This window comes from Suillus bovinus, assembly GCF_016758785.1.
Source record: "Suillus bovinus strain UH-Sbo-P2 chromosome Unknown EDB93scaffold_22, whole genome shotgun sequence".
Classification (NCBI taxonomy): domain Eukaryota; kingdom Fungi; phylum Basidiomycota; class Agaricomycetes; order Boletales; family Suillaceae; genus Suillus; species Suillus bovinus.
The window spans coordinates 137,243-150,936 of NW_024542078.1; the positions used below are offsets into that span (position 1 = coordinate 137,243).

At 46.2% G+C, this 13,694-nt stretch overlaps 6 protein-coding genes across 6 annotated transcripts; 2 read left to right on the top strand and 4 right to left on the bottom strand.

The window, feature by feature from the left end:
* Positions 1 to 477: 477 nt before the first annotated feature.
* On the bottom strand, positions 478 to 3,448 carry EDB93DRAFT_1083873 (uncharacterized protein; the record flags this gene model as incomplete). Its single annotated transcript, XM_041445790.1, has 7 exons — positions 478 to 746; positions 771 to 803; positions 865 to 1,709; positions 1,775 to 2,610; positions 2,668 to 2,985; positions 3,035 to 3,120; positions 3,169 to 3,448. The coding sequence occupies 7 exons, from the start codon at positions 3,446 to 3,448 to the stop codon at positions 478 to 480; spliced, it is 2,667 nt and encodes an 888-aa protein (XP_041308424.1).
* Positions 3,449 to 4,948: 1,500 nt separating this feature from the next.
* EDB93DRAFT_1249680 (uncharacterized protein) lies at positions 4,949 to 5,607 on the top strand (the record flags this gene model as incomplete). Its single annotated transcript, XM_041452900.1, has 4 exons — positions 4,949 to 5,069; positions 5,119 to 5,282; positions 5,341 to 5,458; positions 5,507 to 5,607. The coding sequence occupies 4 exons, from the start codon at positions 4,949 to 4,951 to the stop codon at positions 5,605 to 5,607; spliced, it is 504 nt and encodes a 167-aa protein (XP_041308425.1).
* Positions 5,608 to 5,637: 30 nt separating this feature from the next.
* Positions 5,638 to 6,663, top strand: EDB93DRAFT_1249681 (uncharacterized protein; the record flags this gene model as incomplete). Its single annotated transcript, XM_041452901.1, has 5 exons — positions 5,638 to 5,880; positions 5,927 to 6,088; positions 6,137 to 6,289; positions 6,350 to 6,525; positions 6,576 to 6,663. The coding sequence occupies 5 exons, from the start codon at positions 5,638 to 5,640 to the stop codon at positions 6,661 to 6,663; spliced, it is 822 nt and encodes a 273-aa protein (XP_041308426.1).
* A 989-nt stretch (positions 6,664 to 7,652) lies between these two features.
* EDB93DRAFT_1042835 (uncharacterized protein) lies at positions 7,653 to 8,264 on the bottom strand (the record flags this gene model as incomplete). Its single annotated transcript, XM_041444584.1, has 1 exon — positions 7,653 to 8,264. A coding segment is annotated over one exon (612 nt), but the record flags the coding sequence as incomplete, so codon positions are not given.
* Positions 8,265 to 9,522: 1,258 nt separating this feature from the next.
* EDB93DRAFT_1083950 (uncharacterized protein) lies at positions 9,523 to 10,260 on the bottom strand (the record flags this gene model as incomplete). The annotated part of the gene is made up of 1 exon (XM_041445796.1): positions 9,523 to 10,260. The coding sequence occupies one exon, from the start codon at positions 10,258 to 10,260 to the stop codon at positions 9,523 to 9,525; it is 738 nt and encodes a 245-aa protein (XP_041308428.1).
* A 2,407-nt stretch (positions 10,261 to 12,667) lies between these two features.
* EDB93DRAFT_328678 (uncharacterized protein) lies at positions 12,668 to 13,640 on the bottom strand. Its single transcript, XM_041456108.1, has 6 exons — positions 13,506 to 13,640; positions 13,362 to 13,451; positions 13,103 to 13,309; positions 13,004 to 13,054; positions 12,751 to 12,946; positions 12,668 to 12,688 (listed from the first exon to the last, which is right to left on the bottom strand). Exons 1-5 carry the CDS (start codon positions 13,554 to 13,556, stop codon positions 12,878 to 12,880), a joined length of 468 nt encoding a protein of 155 aa, XP_041308429.1. The 5' UTR covers positions 13,557 to 13,640; the 3' UTR covers positions 12,668 to 12,688; positions 12,751 to 12,877.
* Positions 13,641 to 13,694: the final 54 nt, after the last annotated feature.

Below are 13,694 nucleotides of genomic sequence, written 5' to 3' on the forward strand. Positions count from 1 at the left end.
AACATCAGCGTGTGTCAAAACCATTTGACGTCACAACAAACATCGAATTTTGCTTCCGTGGCGACCCCAGATTTGCGCGTGGTACACGACTCCGGATTCGCGCTGTAAGTGTGCGACGCACAAAATGTTTTGGCTACTAATAAAATCTAGCTCTCGTCATCATGATGGCGCCAGAATGAGTGTGAGTACAAAGAATTCGCTTTTTTCTTCCTTCTCCCCCGCCCTAATTCCATTGCATCTTCCAGGTTCTCGCAATCATTACCCTCCCATCAGGAAAAAACAAATTTTGTGGTAGCCCTGGTGAGAGCTATGTAGCACTACATAGCTACCATAGTTCTATGTACCTGATGTAGCCGTGACTCAGACTATATAGATCTACAGCGGGCTACAGCAGACTACAGCAGGCTACAGCGGACACTTGGAGGCACAATAGTCAAATTAAAGTCTGTAGTCAATAGTAGCTGAGTAGCAACAAAACTAATCAATAGCAGACATGCAGAATGTATCAAGGTCAATAAAGGTATTTAAGTAAAAATCACTTGTGGACTCATAGACATTTGCGCTAGTCCATTTACGGTCAACAGCTTGTCCCATCTTTGGAATAAGATGGCAAGGACGAGTGATTTTGTCGACATGTATCACCGCTGCATTCCGGTGCAGCCGACAAGTCGAACATGACAATTGGTGCAGGCCAGATGAGCGGTCCGGCTCCCTGAGTGGTGTGAACCACTCAATGTAAGCCAAGGCTCACGAGTAGGTCCCAAATTGACGCGGCAGAGTGAAAATAATGTGAACCTGTCCCACTCACATACCTAGTAAGATATCAACATGAATTTTTTGACGGCTCAACTAATAGTTACTCACCTTCTAAAGTGCGTGGCTGAATGCCATTGCTTGTCAGGGCCATATCAAACTTAGTGGAAGATCCAGGCTTGCGTCCACATCCAGGAAGCACTTCAGGCGTGGCTCTAACACGCCACTGCCTCGGTGACTCACTGATGAGTGGATTAGGTGGAGCAGTGATTACTACCTGTCGAAAAATGTCAAAATGGTCTTGCAGACCAGGGGTAATGATAGTGTGTGGCATGTGGTTGTGCAGAAACAACTTAAGGGCTGGGAGGAACATGGATGCACCATGTGCAGTGATGAGGTGCTGAACCAAACACTGAGGGTATGCAGGTGTCTTAGCGAGAAAGTGGACCGTTCGTTGCTCAGGGAGGATGGGAAGTGTATTGACAGGGACAGCGTCTGGCCCTTCCATCTCTGAGTCCGAGTCCGAGTCATATCCGTGGTCACAAGTGAAATTGGTTGGTGCTGACTGAGACTGTTCCAACAGCCAGTTGAGGTAGGAACCACACAGGAAGACTGCCTCCTGGCACTGGAGCCATAAGGCCATTTGTTCTTCATAGTCACGCTTGTTACTGGCGTGATACGCTTCTTTGGCAAAGTCGATGTGCAATCGTTCAGGAAGTTCGCTGTTAAAGCCGTCTGTAGCGCCAAACAATAGGATAGACTGAACATAGTGAGAGAGCTGATGTAATTTGGGAATATTAAAATGCTTGCGAATATCGAGTTGCTGCAGGACGTCCTTGTTGGCGTGAAATATCGCCAGAGCGCTTTCCAGGCCATTGAGGGATTCAGTTGAGTGAACTCGAAGCTGAGCATAGTACAAAAAATCTAGAATTGCTCGCGCAACTACTAACACTTGGCTGGTAAGCAAACCAAAACAATCACGTCAGCACCAACCTCGTGCTTAGCAACAATTGAAGCTTACCTAGGGACAGCGCCAGCAAGTAGCCCAACAAATACACGCTGCATCTCTTTGTGTTCTGTCCCCATCCACTGCTTTACTGTAGATATTCCCTTCTTGAAATGCCGAAGACTGGGATAATCAGGCATCGCTTTGAACCATGCGTCCATTTCTTCTTTGCCAACAATATCAAGGCACCACTTAACTAAATGGTCCTTGAAGATGCCTTTGTGGAGTTGGTGTAGGAGGTCGGGTGTAAAGGCCAGGAAGATGTTAGAGTGGGGGAGATTAGCCCAAAACAGAGCATAGACGGTGCGTAGTCCAAATTCCTCAAATTCAGCAGGATGGTGACCAGTCTTTTGCTTCTCTAATATCCCCTTTATCACTGCAGGATCCCGCATCGGCGAATCCAGTAGATCGCCTCTTTCATCCGCCACAACTACACATTTTGGACAGCAGTTTTCCTTGCAACATGCAACCAGACACTGCTCTGGAAAGTCTGCTACATACGTGGCAAGGATCGGATACACTGGACGGATCAACGAATCAGCGCACACCATTTCAACGCCGTCTTCACCTGCAGCAACAAGGGGTTGAAGGAGGAGGGACATGCAATGATGGAATAGTTGGTAGTTGGCAAGGGAGCGTTCATCAGGTGTAAAGCAGTCAAGCTTTCCTGAAGGTAGGTAACCAATCAGGACTGTCGCTCGTGCTGACGTTTGCCGCTGTTTTTCTTTAGCAATGTTTCCAATAGAGAGGTACACAGGATATGCCATTTTGTCATTTCGGAATTGCGACAGACTCGTTTTGTCTGTTGCAAGAATAATTGGCGCGATGGTTGCTCCTTCCGGCACCTTTTTCTGGACAACACAGGTCAGTGCTTGTCATTTTCGATGTTTTTTTGATATGGTGCTTACTTGCATGTCACACCACCAATCTGCAGTCCACATATCGTCTATCACTCGGTGGAGTCCTGCAGAGTCTGTGTATGTGCGAGCAGGTGTGTACACCATTTGATCCTTGAACAAAGGATTTCTGATCAAGTCTTTGATGCACTCTACGGGATTGCGCATCCACAGTTCAACATCTTCGTGCAACGGTTCACCTTTTTCGTCTGTTCTATTTCCCTGAACACTAATCTTCTTACAGCTCCAGGCGGCTCCATGTGGGAGTTCATCAACCTTCTTGAGGAATGATCGGTTGTTGTGGAATGAAGGTTGCATTCGGTTTCGTGTCTATCATGCTAGTCAGTATAATTTTTTTGGTGCTCAATGCCAAACTTACGATCGGTAACTTTAGAAATTCATTGGTTCGAGTCTGTCCAAGGCTTTTTACAAGCCACTCGGCGAGACCCCACTCTTCCCTGGCAGCTAAAGTCAGGCAGAGGCTATAAACACAATAGGGTATGTACTCGTCACAAAATGGAGCCCACTTGTCCTCACCCATGCCTTCCTTGTACTTCTGGTACCTTTCAAATTCAGTTTCCCCTTCCCGCAGTGCCCATCCACCATCAGAACATTGCTTGAAATAGTGCCCACCACCTTCCACTACCTCACCTTTGTCAGCAACATCCTCGACCGTCACATGCTGACTTTTTGGTGCCGGTGGATTATGTTCATCAGCCTTGAAAGAGTCGAAAGAGTTGGACTGTGAGCGGTGAAGTGGGGAAAATGAGTGGCCAGCATCGTGGTTCTCCATAGAAGGTGCATTGTCTTCCAAGTCTTTTTCTTCAATCGTTAACTCCCATGCCCTTCTGCATTTAGGCCGGTTAGCTATGTGTCTCTTGATGCCCCCCCTCGTAGGGAACTCCTTGCCACAAAATGCACAGCAGTGCGACATAGTAGGTGAGTATAAGTTTGCACTGGTCTTGTGTGACTTGTCTCATTGTATGCCCTTTTTTTTTCAATGGCCTGGTCTAGACTTAAACTGGGTGCAGTTACCGGGCGCCGCGCCACCACTTGATCCGAGCACCACACCACACAACCCTGATTTTGGAAAGTACGGCAAGTCTTGGCTAGTTTTGTTGATTGGGAGGACGATCCATGAGGTGCGCAGCTTGTTTTATTGATTGGGAGGGGTGTGCTTACCCTGATCTTGCAACCAGATGTGCCCTCACAAAGTGCAAGTCCCAGTCTTGCCACCAGACGCACCCTGACAAACCTATGGATTACGGCCTCGTTTAGACTCAATCCATGCGCCAAGTCGCAATCAGGTACAGTTTTTTTTTGAGGATGATCCATGAGGTGTGCTTACCCTGGCTACTTACCTGCCTGGTTCCCAACACAGTGTGTCCGAGAGAACAAGATCGAGAGAGCCAATGACCTCATGAGTCATGGCGCGTTGTTTGCAACCTCCATTATAATCTTCCTCATCTAGCGCCTGCCTGGTTCCCAACACAGTGTATCTTCCTCGTCTAGCGAGAGAACAAGGTCGGGGGAGCAAATGGCCAATTCTAGTATGTTAAATTCTTGTCTCTGATACTAGCTAATTTGATGTGTTACGTTAGTTTGGAAATACCATGGGCGGCCAGAAGTACCTCTAAAAGCTGTGCCCGTTTGGCTTCCTTGCACTGTTTCACCTCCGCATCCCAGCGCTCAACAATGAGCCTTTGTATGCTTGCTTGTAAGATACTAATAGCTGGGCCTGGTGCTACTTCTAACAGTTGCAGTTTTTTTGCTTGCTCGCAGGCCTTCACTTCTGCCTCCCAATGCTCCAGAATTAGGTTTCGTATGTAATTCTGGGAAGCTGTGATAGGGCCGGGTGTTTGACAAAACAGAGGGCGCAGGAACATGGGCTCTGCATCAGGCCTTTCGATGCTTGGGTCTGCAAGCCGGTGAGTATTTGAGTGTAACGTGGAATGGCAACTAACCTTTTGATGTCAATGTTTGTGTCTTCACAGCCAGCCTCTTTGCAACCAGCGATTTGTGACATCGGGCTGCAAGATTCGTCAGAGCGCAGTGAGTTTTGAAGCAAGCTCCATACCATTTTTTTGATGAGTCGGGGGTATTCATAACAGTGAAAATAGATTGTGATGGTATGATCATACCTTTTTATTGTCCCTCTCATTTGACACAGCTTTCAGCCCTTCATTCTACAAATCAACAATCAACGAACTATTAAGGTTCAATTGTGAGTTATTTGTATGTTTCGCAGTGGTATAAATTGTGCTGACCTGCTGTGTACTTTGACAAGACAACCATGGCACCTTGTAAGCCTACCTCCAAGCCAAAGTGCGCCCCCTCACCACCTGCCACAAAACAGCAGGTGCGCACTGCAAGTGGTCGAGAGTGGCAACCAACTGAAAAAGAGAACTACCGTCGTAAGTACCAGCATATTATGTTCTGCTCACTCACCATCTCGTTCTACAGTCAGCGAATCCCAACATGTTGTCCATCACCAAGAAATCAAGGAAACCCAGATGGCAAAACAGAAGAAGAAAACCTTAAAGGCTGCCTACCAAGGGCATCCTGACGTCTTCGAGAAAGAGCCGTCAGAGCTCCTTAGTGACATGGACAGGCAAGAAGACACAATGGTATGAGCTTTTTTTTCTTTCCTAATCTTAAATCAGCCACTGACAATTTTTTTTTCAGTTCTCTGATCACAGTGTCGATACAAGGTTGTCCAATACTAATAGCCTGACATTCAGTACAGGGAAAATCCCTCCGAGGTTGCGCAACCCATCCATACATAAAACTAAAGGACCAAAAGGTATGTTTCTACTTTATATAATTACACTACTAACCCTCCATCAAACAGCGCCGCATAATGTTGACGAGTCAACAGACAACAACGACAATGACAACGCTGCCGACAATGACGACAACGATCAGTTGCCTGCAGCTCGAGGGACCAAGTGATCATTCGATGACATGTCATATGAAGATACCATGGTGCCGAAGGTCAAGAACAATGCTGACAGTTCGCATCGACGCGTGAAAGCCAGCGACTTTGACGAAATCTCAAAAGAGATTCTCATAACTGCTTGCTCCATTTATCGGTGTCTCATCGTCACACAGGCACCTTTTCCGGATTCCATTGCAGCTGAGACAAAACTGGTGAAAGAGGCCTGGCGCGAGGCATGTCAACTCAAAGGTGTTGACGTCAAACTGACCCCTTTGGCGGTGAATATGGTGAGCACAGTATTTTTAGTGCATTCCTGGTCTTATTCATTCAAAGCTATTAAAATGTGCTTCACAAGTGCAAGGCGAACTCAAGATGAAGATGTGTCCACTCACGGCTTCATTTCACGGCTTCCGCTCAAGTAATTCTATGGAGGTGATAAGGTCAAACCGAGATCTTGTGGAGAGATTGAAAATTGGCTCAATCTTTGTTTTCAAGGTGAGTATTTGATGGTCTACATAACTTAGTGCTGACATTGAGCAATAGGACCCATCATCGAAGTCAGGCATCTACAAGACTGAGTTGCTTCAACAGGGTATCAACAGCATGTGGTTCTTGAACCGAAGTGACGAGGGTGTCGTCTACCACAAATACTTCAACCCCATCCCTATCAAAACTATTGTGCTCATGCTTACAGCTGTGAGCCGTTTTTCAAATTCTTACTTTCAACTTGATGACGCTGACAATAGTATCTTATAGATAGAATGTTGTGTCGATGAGTGGTCGCAAGGCATCAAAGAGGACATCAAGTTCACATCTGCTGGTTATGGGACCGTCTACAACCATCATTTCAGCTCACTGCAATGCTTTGATGAGCGCATGGCGGCTTACACACTCCTCTCGAAAATTTGTATCAATCTGCATGATACAGTGCGGTATGTTGGACTCTTATCTCACTGACTTTTCTAATGCTCACACTTCTCAGCTTCCACGCAGGTGTTGCATCACTCATTCCATTGTCAGCTACATCCCAGGCCCACATTGATGACGCGGCATTTGAAGACGCTATTTGAGAGTACCAGTGTGAGGGGAAGGATGTGGCAGTCGAGGATGAGGTCAAGGAGTATGAGTATCCTAGTAGTGAGGGTGGGGATGATGAATAGGGACGCAGTGAGTAAGACATTCGTATTATGCTAGTTTGTGTTTCAGGTGCTTGAATTTAATTGTTACTACGAGGTTCTTTGGTGTGCTATATAGCTGCTGGTAGTAATTTATAGCTGCGTTTAGTAGCACTCCGACAAATTACAGTAGTACCTCGTAGCTACTAGTAGTTACTATGGGACCCTATGGTGACTACATAGAGGGCACTTGACAATGGGGCTACTTGTGCTACCCTGACTATATAGTGCTATGTAGTCACTTTGTTTTTTCCTGATGCCGCCTCAGGTACCACGTCCACTACAAAGTCCATGGTCTCGACTTCTCCTTTGGAGGTAAGCACTCCGACTGGTCTCTCGGATCCTGTATGAATGTTGCCACTCAACATGTCTGCAATAACAGATGAACATGGCACATCAGTATCATCACCCTCTGGGAGACCATCGAGCTCTGCCTCATCGCCGAGGACCTCTATGCCATCACTGTCTTTCATCTTCTATCCTGTTTGCCTGGTGAGTTCGTCCCAAAACTCTGGTTCATCATTTTTCAAATTCCTCAACTTCTCTCATGCAGTATAACTGGTGAGACTTTGGTACGAGAGGTTAAAGCCACGCACACGACACATCTTGAATGACTAAAACAAAATTTTAGTGCCTCGATGTAATGGTGAGTTTTTTTTACTTACCTTTTTCATGATGTCCGGTGTGTTTACAGTGTTGAATGCATTCCACAGCCATGTCATGCTGCAATCACGAAGAACTCCGATCTGCTTGTCAACAAAAAGGTGCGTCTCCTCATGCGCAAGCTGATTCGACATTTCCAAGACTACATCGCTATGATACGAGCACTTCAAGGAGTGTTTGAAGACTCGCTGGATCCCAATGTCACACGGCTGAAACAAGCCAGTGCAACCTCCAGGTACGTAGTGCAACCCAATAGTTGGGTAGTGTATCTTCATCCATGACCGAAACTCTTCTGACCTGTGCACAGACCAGACATCAATTTGCCAGATCGTCTTCTGCATCTGCGGTAGACCTAGCTCTTGCTTCTTCTGCTCAAAGTAAGGAGCAATGATGTTGTCAACGAGGGAGTGCATGGTCATGTGCGTGGACCAGTAAGCTTTCGTGTTTGAATGTTCGAATTTAAATCCAGCGCTGATACAGTTTTCATAGTTTGGTGCAGACTGGCTTGGGTGGGACCCTTTTGAGTAACCCTGATAGATGGCTTGCAGGGGCAGCATTGTGCCATCGTTCGAAATGGAAACCATGACGGTAAATGCTCGTTTCTCATCATTGCCAACAGTTGAAATTTGCTTTGCTCCAGTTTTCGCCCATGTGAGTTGGCAGCCCTGTGCATACACGACCTGGGTTTGGTTAGAATTAATGTAGAGTGTGGAGGGGATATCTTCCTCTTTGATGGTGTATGCTAATCGAAGGAACGAGTGCTCACATAGTTCCTCCCAATTTTCAGGTATCTTTTGCGCAGCTCGAGTTGCATGTCTCTCTGACCAATCCAAGGTATGATGTAGCCAGTGTCGAACAAATGTGTCGGAGCACTGAAATCAGGATTTGTCTTTAGCTTGCTGATGAAAGATCTGTGGTGCCAAATCCAAGATGATAGCAATCATGATTGCTTGAATTGTCACGAGGGTAAGGACTGCTCCGCCTTCTCGAAGTCCTTCTAGATGCTTGACAATGACTCGCTCAACAGCTGGGTAATTTATCTAAATCGCATTAGGGTGGGTCGATGATGAGATACTTAGTAAGTCAACATACCAAAATCCCCTTTGTACCTCCTTTTGAGTGGCCCTGATGATTACCTAGCTCCGCCATGTGGATCGCAGCATCTGTCCATCTTGGTTTTTCCACACAGTCAATCCAGCCCTCAACTGTTGATTGTGTGAGGCCTTTGAAAATTATGGGGTCTTTTTGCTGTAAGTATCAAACAAGATGTGATGAGCTCCACATAACTGATGGATGTTTAGCAGCATTGTCAATTTGAGCCCATGTCGATAGGCCATGCCAGTTATGGTAGACTGCATCCTGCTTTTCATGTACACGTATTCATCCAGGTTTATGCTTTGTGTTCCAATGCTGATGCTGATGTTCTCTTGTAGCTTTATTGGGTCTTGACAACTCTGCAATAGAGGTTCGTGCTCGCTTTGCTGTACCGTCTTTCATGGTGGTCATATCTAGTACACCGTCACTGATGTCTCATTAGTCAAATGCTCAAGTACCGAACCAGATAGCTGCACACCTTGAGATTCTGTTTGGTTCCTCCAGGACTCTGTTTGCCCCTTGCAATTTTATCATTGTGCTGTTGCTGGCGATGTTTCTGCTGCCTTTTCTTATTCTCCTCCCTAACCACTATTTTCTGCCTTTGGTCTGCTATCTCCTGGTATTCCTGAGCCTGTTGCCATCCCTCGTCCAGCTTGGCTTCAACCTTGGTGAGTTGAGCATGAAGTTCTTCATGTGTACAAGGCTTTAAGAACCTCATTAAGCCACGTGCATGTCCAGCCTTTTGGTCTTTGATAGCATCGTGAATTGCAGATTGGCACAATTCTTTGGTATGTGGTTTGTTGTCCAGAGTGATGGATGTTGTGCTCAGTTCCTCTGACTCCGAGTCAAACGAGTAGCCTAGGGATGTATCAGGGCCAGCATCAGGATGTGGTGAGTCACCCGCTGTTTGAATAGGTGACGAGTCAACTGTTGAGCATTTTTCACCAGTGAGTGCAGGCACAAAATTCTAAAAGAATGTAAGTGCTTGTAATATTGTTAAGCTAAGCTACGTGCCTGATCGAGGTGCCAGTCAATCACATCTAGCATGACTTTGAGCCTACCATTCCTAACTTGCGAAGCTGGGATCAAGGGGTATTCCGAGGGGAGAACATGATGTGTGAGTGCATTAAATGAGAGAAGCCTGCATGAGAAGCTATCCTGCTGGTGGGTGATGATAAGTGATTCCTCTTTGAAATGTTGACCAGTGTGATGGTGTGTCCACCAGTGTAGTGCTGTGAGGAACCCAGTTGGAGGCTTTTTATAGATGGAATCACCATAGAAGATCGTAGAGGATTCAAAGTTGATGACGACTGCAGCCCAGTGGTTGCTGTAGACGTTAACCAAGAATCCAATACAACTGCTGAGGCCTGAAGCCATTGCATCTCCTGTTTCACGTGCACATGCAAAATACCGGCCCTTGTATTCCCCCGAGCTGTATATTTCATATGCTTTTATCAAGAAGCCATAAAAGTAAATGTTCTCAATCTCAATCTTTTTCTGTTGTGGCTGATGCTGAAGTCTCCTCCGCAGTAGGTCGAGCATCTGATTTTCATGGACATCCGACAGCCACTCGTCAGTAGCATATGCTGTTAGCTCAACAACAGGCTCTGCAACAGCAAAACCACTGAGTTTCCCAGACCATGAAATGCAGGTAAGAGCATTATAAATCTTCGTAACCAATCTTCGAGCTTCTTCACCCTCCTCGTTTTTCCATAGCTGAGTCCTCCGTTCCATGTTTTGCTCAGCCCAGATCCACAGTTCAAGATGTTTGTGACGAAGCATTGCAACTTCACTCCAGTAGGTGAGAACCCAGAGTGGGAGTCATGTCTTGGTGGCATCACCTGTAAGATGTGCACACTCCAGCGACAATGCTCCATTCTCTACGGCCTCGGAACTTGATTCGGAAAGCATGTCAAGTGTTTGTGTTGAGGGGATAGGAAAGTCTTGTATGAGCTGGGCATCACAAAGGGATGGCTGATCTTTAGCGAAGAATGCTTCAACACTTGTGTGTTTTGTAGTGACCATGATGGCAGGAAATTTGAAGGATAAGAATTCGAGCACGGACAGGTTTCCTTGGGGGAGAATTTGAATGAGAGCATCCTTTGGTAGCTCAAGGAGGGGGTGCATTTGTTGAGGGGCTTTAACGGCATTCATTTCAATACAATGTTGTTGTCCTTAACCTCCGAAATGAAAACTTAACATTTCGTACTTATCATGCTACTGCCTAATTAGGAATATTTTAGGTGTAAGTACTTAGTCATCGCATTGGTGTTGACTTGTGGTGTCGAAAATTTTCGGCATGTCACACATCACAGGCCTAAGTGTCGGAATGTCGAATCGACCTGGCATGTCACGGTCACATGGGGGTGCCGAATTGAGTTGATTCCTACAGTATTCTGTGAGAGGCAATTCGATATGGGATGACTGTGATATCCACTCCCACATAACCAAGTCGGTGAATGGTTGACGTCTGACTCTGGAATTTGAGCCGAGTCTTATGACTGGCAGAATCGCAAACGATAGTCTTCTGTTGTTCATACAGCTATATTCAGAATGCCGTATTCCAGAATTCCAGTTCAAAAGTTCAGGAGTGATGAGGACGTCACAACTTGTTTTAACTGAGAGATTCAATGTAGTGCTAGCTCATGATTAAAGAGCACGAACCTTGCCCGAGCGCGACAAAGCACAATATGTACAATCAGGCCTCCCAGTGAAAATCGACAATTTAGAGGCAGATATACGTAGATACACATCGAAAAAATATCAGCCCTATGAAACGATCCCTTTCGCCAAAATGTGACATTTCAAACATCACCAAAAGTTGAAGTTGAAGTTATTTCCAGTTTAAATTTCAAATATTTTCTGACACAAAAACATCTCCTAAATATCGATGTAAGTTCATGTTGATCAACCGAGCAAAAAACCATTTGTACTAACTTGCGCGCGGTTCCATCAACCATATTGCAACGATGTGAAAGTAGAATCACAGCTCACTGGCGCTTTAGTAACATAAGAAGGCGATCTACCTCACTGGTGAGTTATGTGGTTGAATACAGGAAAACTAGTCATACGCATCGTTGAGCAAGGCAGTTCTCGCAAGTTGCACTACGCGCGCAATACATAGGACATACTCCAACGTGGGCGTCGGCATCAGAGTCGGCCTCGATGGGCTCGGCACATATTAATGCTGTCAAAGTAGCGACAACAGCGAGGACAACTGGGAAACGCATTGTTTGTGGGGATGTGGTGTCTATGGAATGAAATCAATCTAAAGAGAAAAACGGGAATCGGATGCCTTGCTTTTATGTGCTGCCAGTGAGATTACTTCGTGGCAATTAGGACCGCTGCGGAATCCTATTGAGCAGAGTATTCCTGTGACGCCAGCATGTTGCCACCTGTCTTATTCTGCATGAGGAGCAATTCGGTGTAGGACGAATGTGATATCCATTCCCACATCAGCAAGTTGGTGAATGCTTAACGTCGACGAATCGTCTTGTCAGGCCAATTCCATTCTTGCTGTTGATATACTCACAAGCGAGACGAGCCCATTCGAACAGGCCATCGGATTTCTCTGCAAGCGTCTTGAAGTGCGTATCGTTGAAAAAGTTGTACAGTCCCGCGAGCCTGGTAGAAATGTATAACTGGATGTCGTTGTATGTGGATGCGGGCGAGATATCATCCATGGAGACATGACGGACATGTGATGCATCCAGAGTATCTGGGAGTGGACGAGAAGTGAGGAGAATGCGGAAAGTTCGGCTACTTGTGAGGTAGAAGCGTTCCGCTTGCCAGTGAGCAGACGAAGAATCTGTTCTCGGGTATTCAGGTCACCGCTCTCGTCCAATGCATTGATGACTAGCAGGACAGGTGCAATAATGGCTTTCGAGGCCTCACCAATCGGTCCTATGACTAACTCCTGCCATAGTCTTGAGACGTCTACAGTGTGCTTAAGCTCGTTGTCATCATGAACCGCATGCGCCAATGCTGCCCGCATCGTAATTCGCAATCAGCCAAGTCGCGTGCGAAGTTGATCGTACCAATGTGGTGGACAGTTTCAATAGTGGTAAGAGTCATTTGATCTCGGAACTGTCGCATGAGGTTGTCGAGCTCGTTGTGACGTTGGATCGCAGCCTCTGTTTCATTGAGGATGTGCTTGCCAAGCCTTTTCCATGTACAAAGATGATTAGTCTTGAGCGACATCGTGGTGGAAAAGAAAAGACTCACAAAACTCTTCATATCTGAGTAATAGACGACAAAGTCGGCACACTCCAGCGTCTGTCGCGCAATCTTTCCATATAACTCTAGCATGGATGCAATCCTAGCCGCTCCTTCGTGGGCCGTTAATAAAGCATTAGACGTCCGATATCTTCAAGAGCAGACGGGACACGGCATCATCCCGGTTCGCCTGATCGATAATTATCTATCGCCCATACAATATTATTGACCGGGAAGTGTAAGAATATAAAATCGAGCATACCTTGGATGCGAAGGTGAAGATGCTCAACGCCACCTTCGCGTAGGGATGGACCTAAACATAAAGATCAGCCACATACAAAATCGAGATAGATGCTCGTACTTCTGCAAGCCCTGTAGCAATGGAGTTAAACTTTTTTAATGGTGCGAGCATTGGGGCGAATATGTCGATTGTATCAGAAACAGATTGTAGGTTGTCGGATGTTGAAGCAGCATTTTCTGCCATTCCTGAGACATGTCTGATTCCGTCAAGATCTGCTTTAGCGTTCGCGAGCTTTGCCTTGACAACCTTCGGGTCAGGTTGCTCGCACTGAGGATGGGACTCAGTACATGATCGAAAGAGGGATAAGAACACTACAAACTGTAATAGTCAAATTTATGTTCGCAACGCCCACATCGGAAGACTGGTCAGGATTTGGTTCGGGAGTGACGGTGGTGAGTGGTGGAAGATCCTGCGGCCATTATTGGTTAGATCACACACAGAATGTACCAAGGATTGCATATACCTGGTTTGTCTGAGTGTGTAGGAGATCTCGTGCGCTGGAACTTGCAGCCATGGATTCAGAGTTGGGAGGCTGTCGAGCGCTTCGAGCGAATTCGTCAAATGACTTGGGAAGAAACCTCCATAACACCTCGCGAGATCCATTCCTCGAAGGCGAAAGAGAGGATGGCTATAATCACGATTAGAAACAATG

Coding starts and splice junctions, on each gene's coding strand:
- EDB93DRAFT_328678 (XM_041456108.1), bottom strand. CDS start 13,556: ATGGCTGCAAGTTCCAGCGCACGAGATCTCCTACACACTCAGACAAAC. Junction 13,452..13,505: donor TACACACTCAGACAAACCAG/GTATATGCAATC, acceptor TAATGGCCGCAG/GATCTTCCACCACTCACCAC. Junction 13,310..13,361: donor ACATAAATTTGACTATTACA/GTTTGTAGTGTT, acceptor TCCCATCCTCAG/TGCGAGCAACCTGACCCGAA.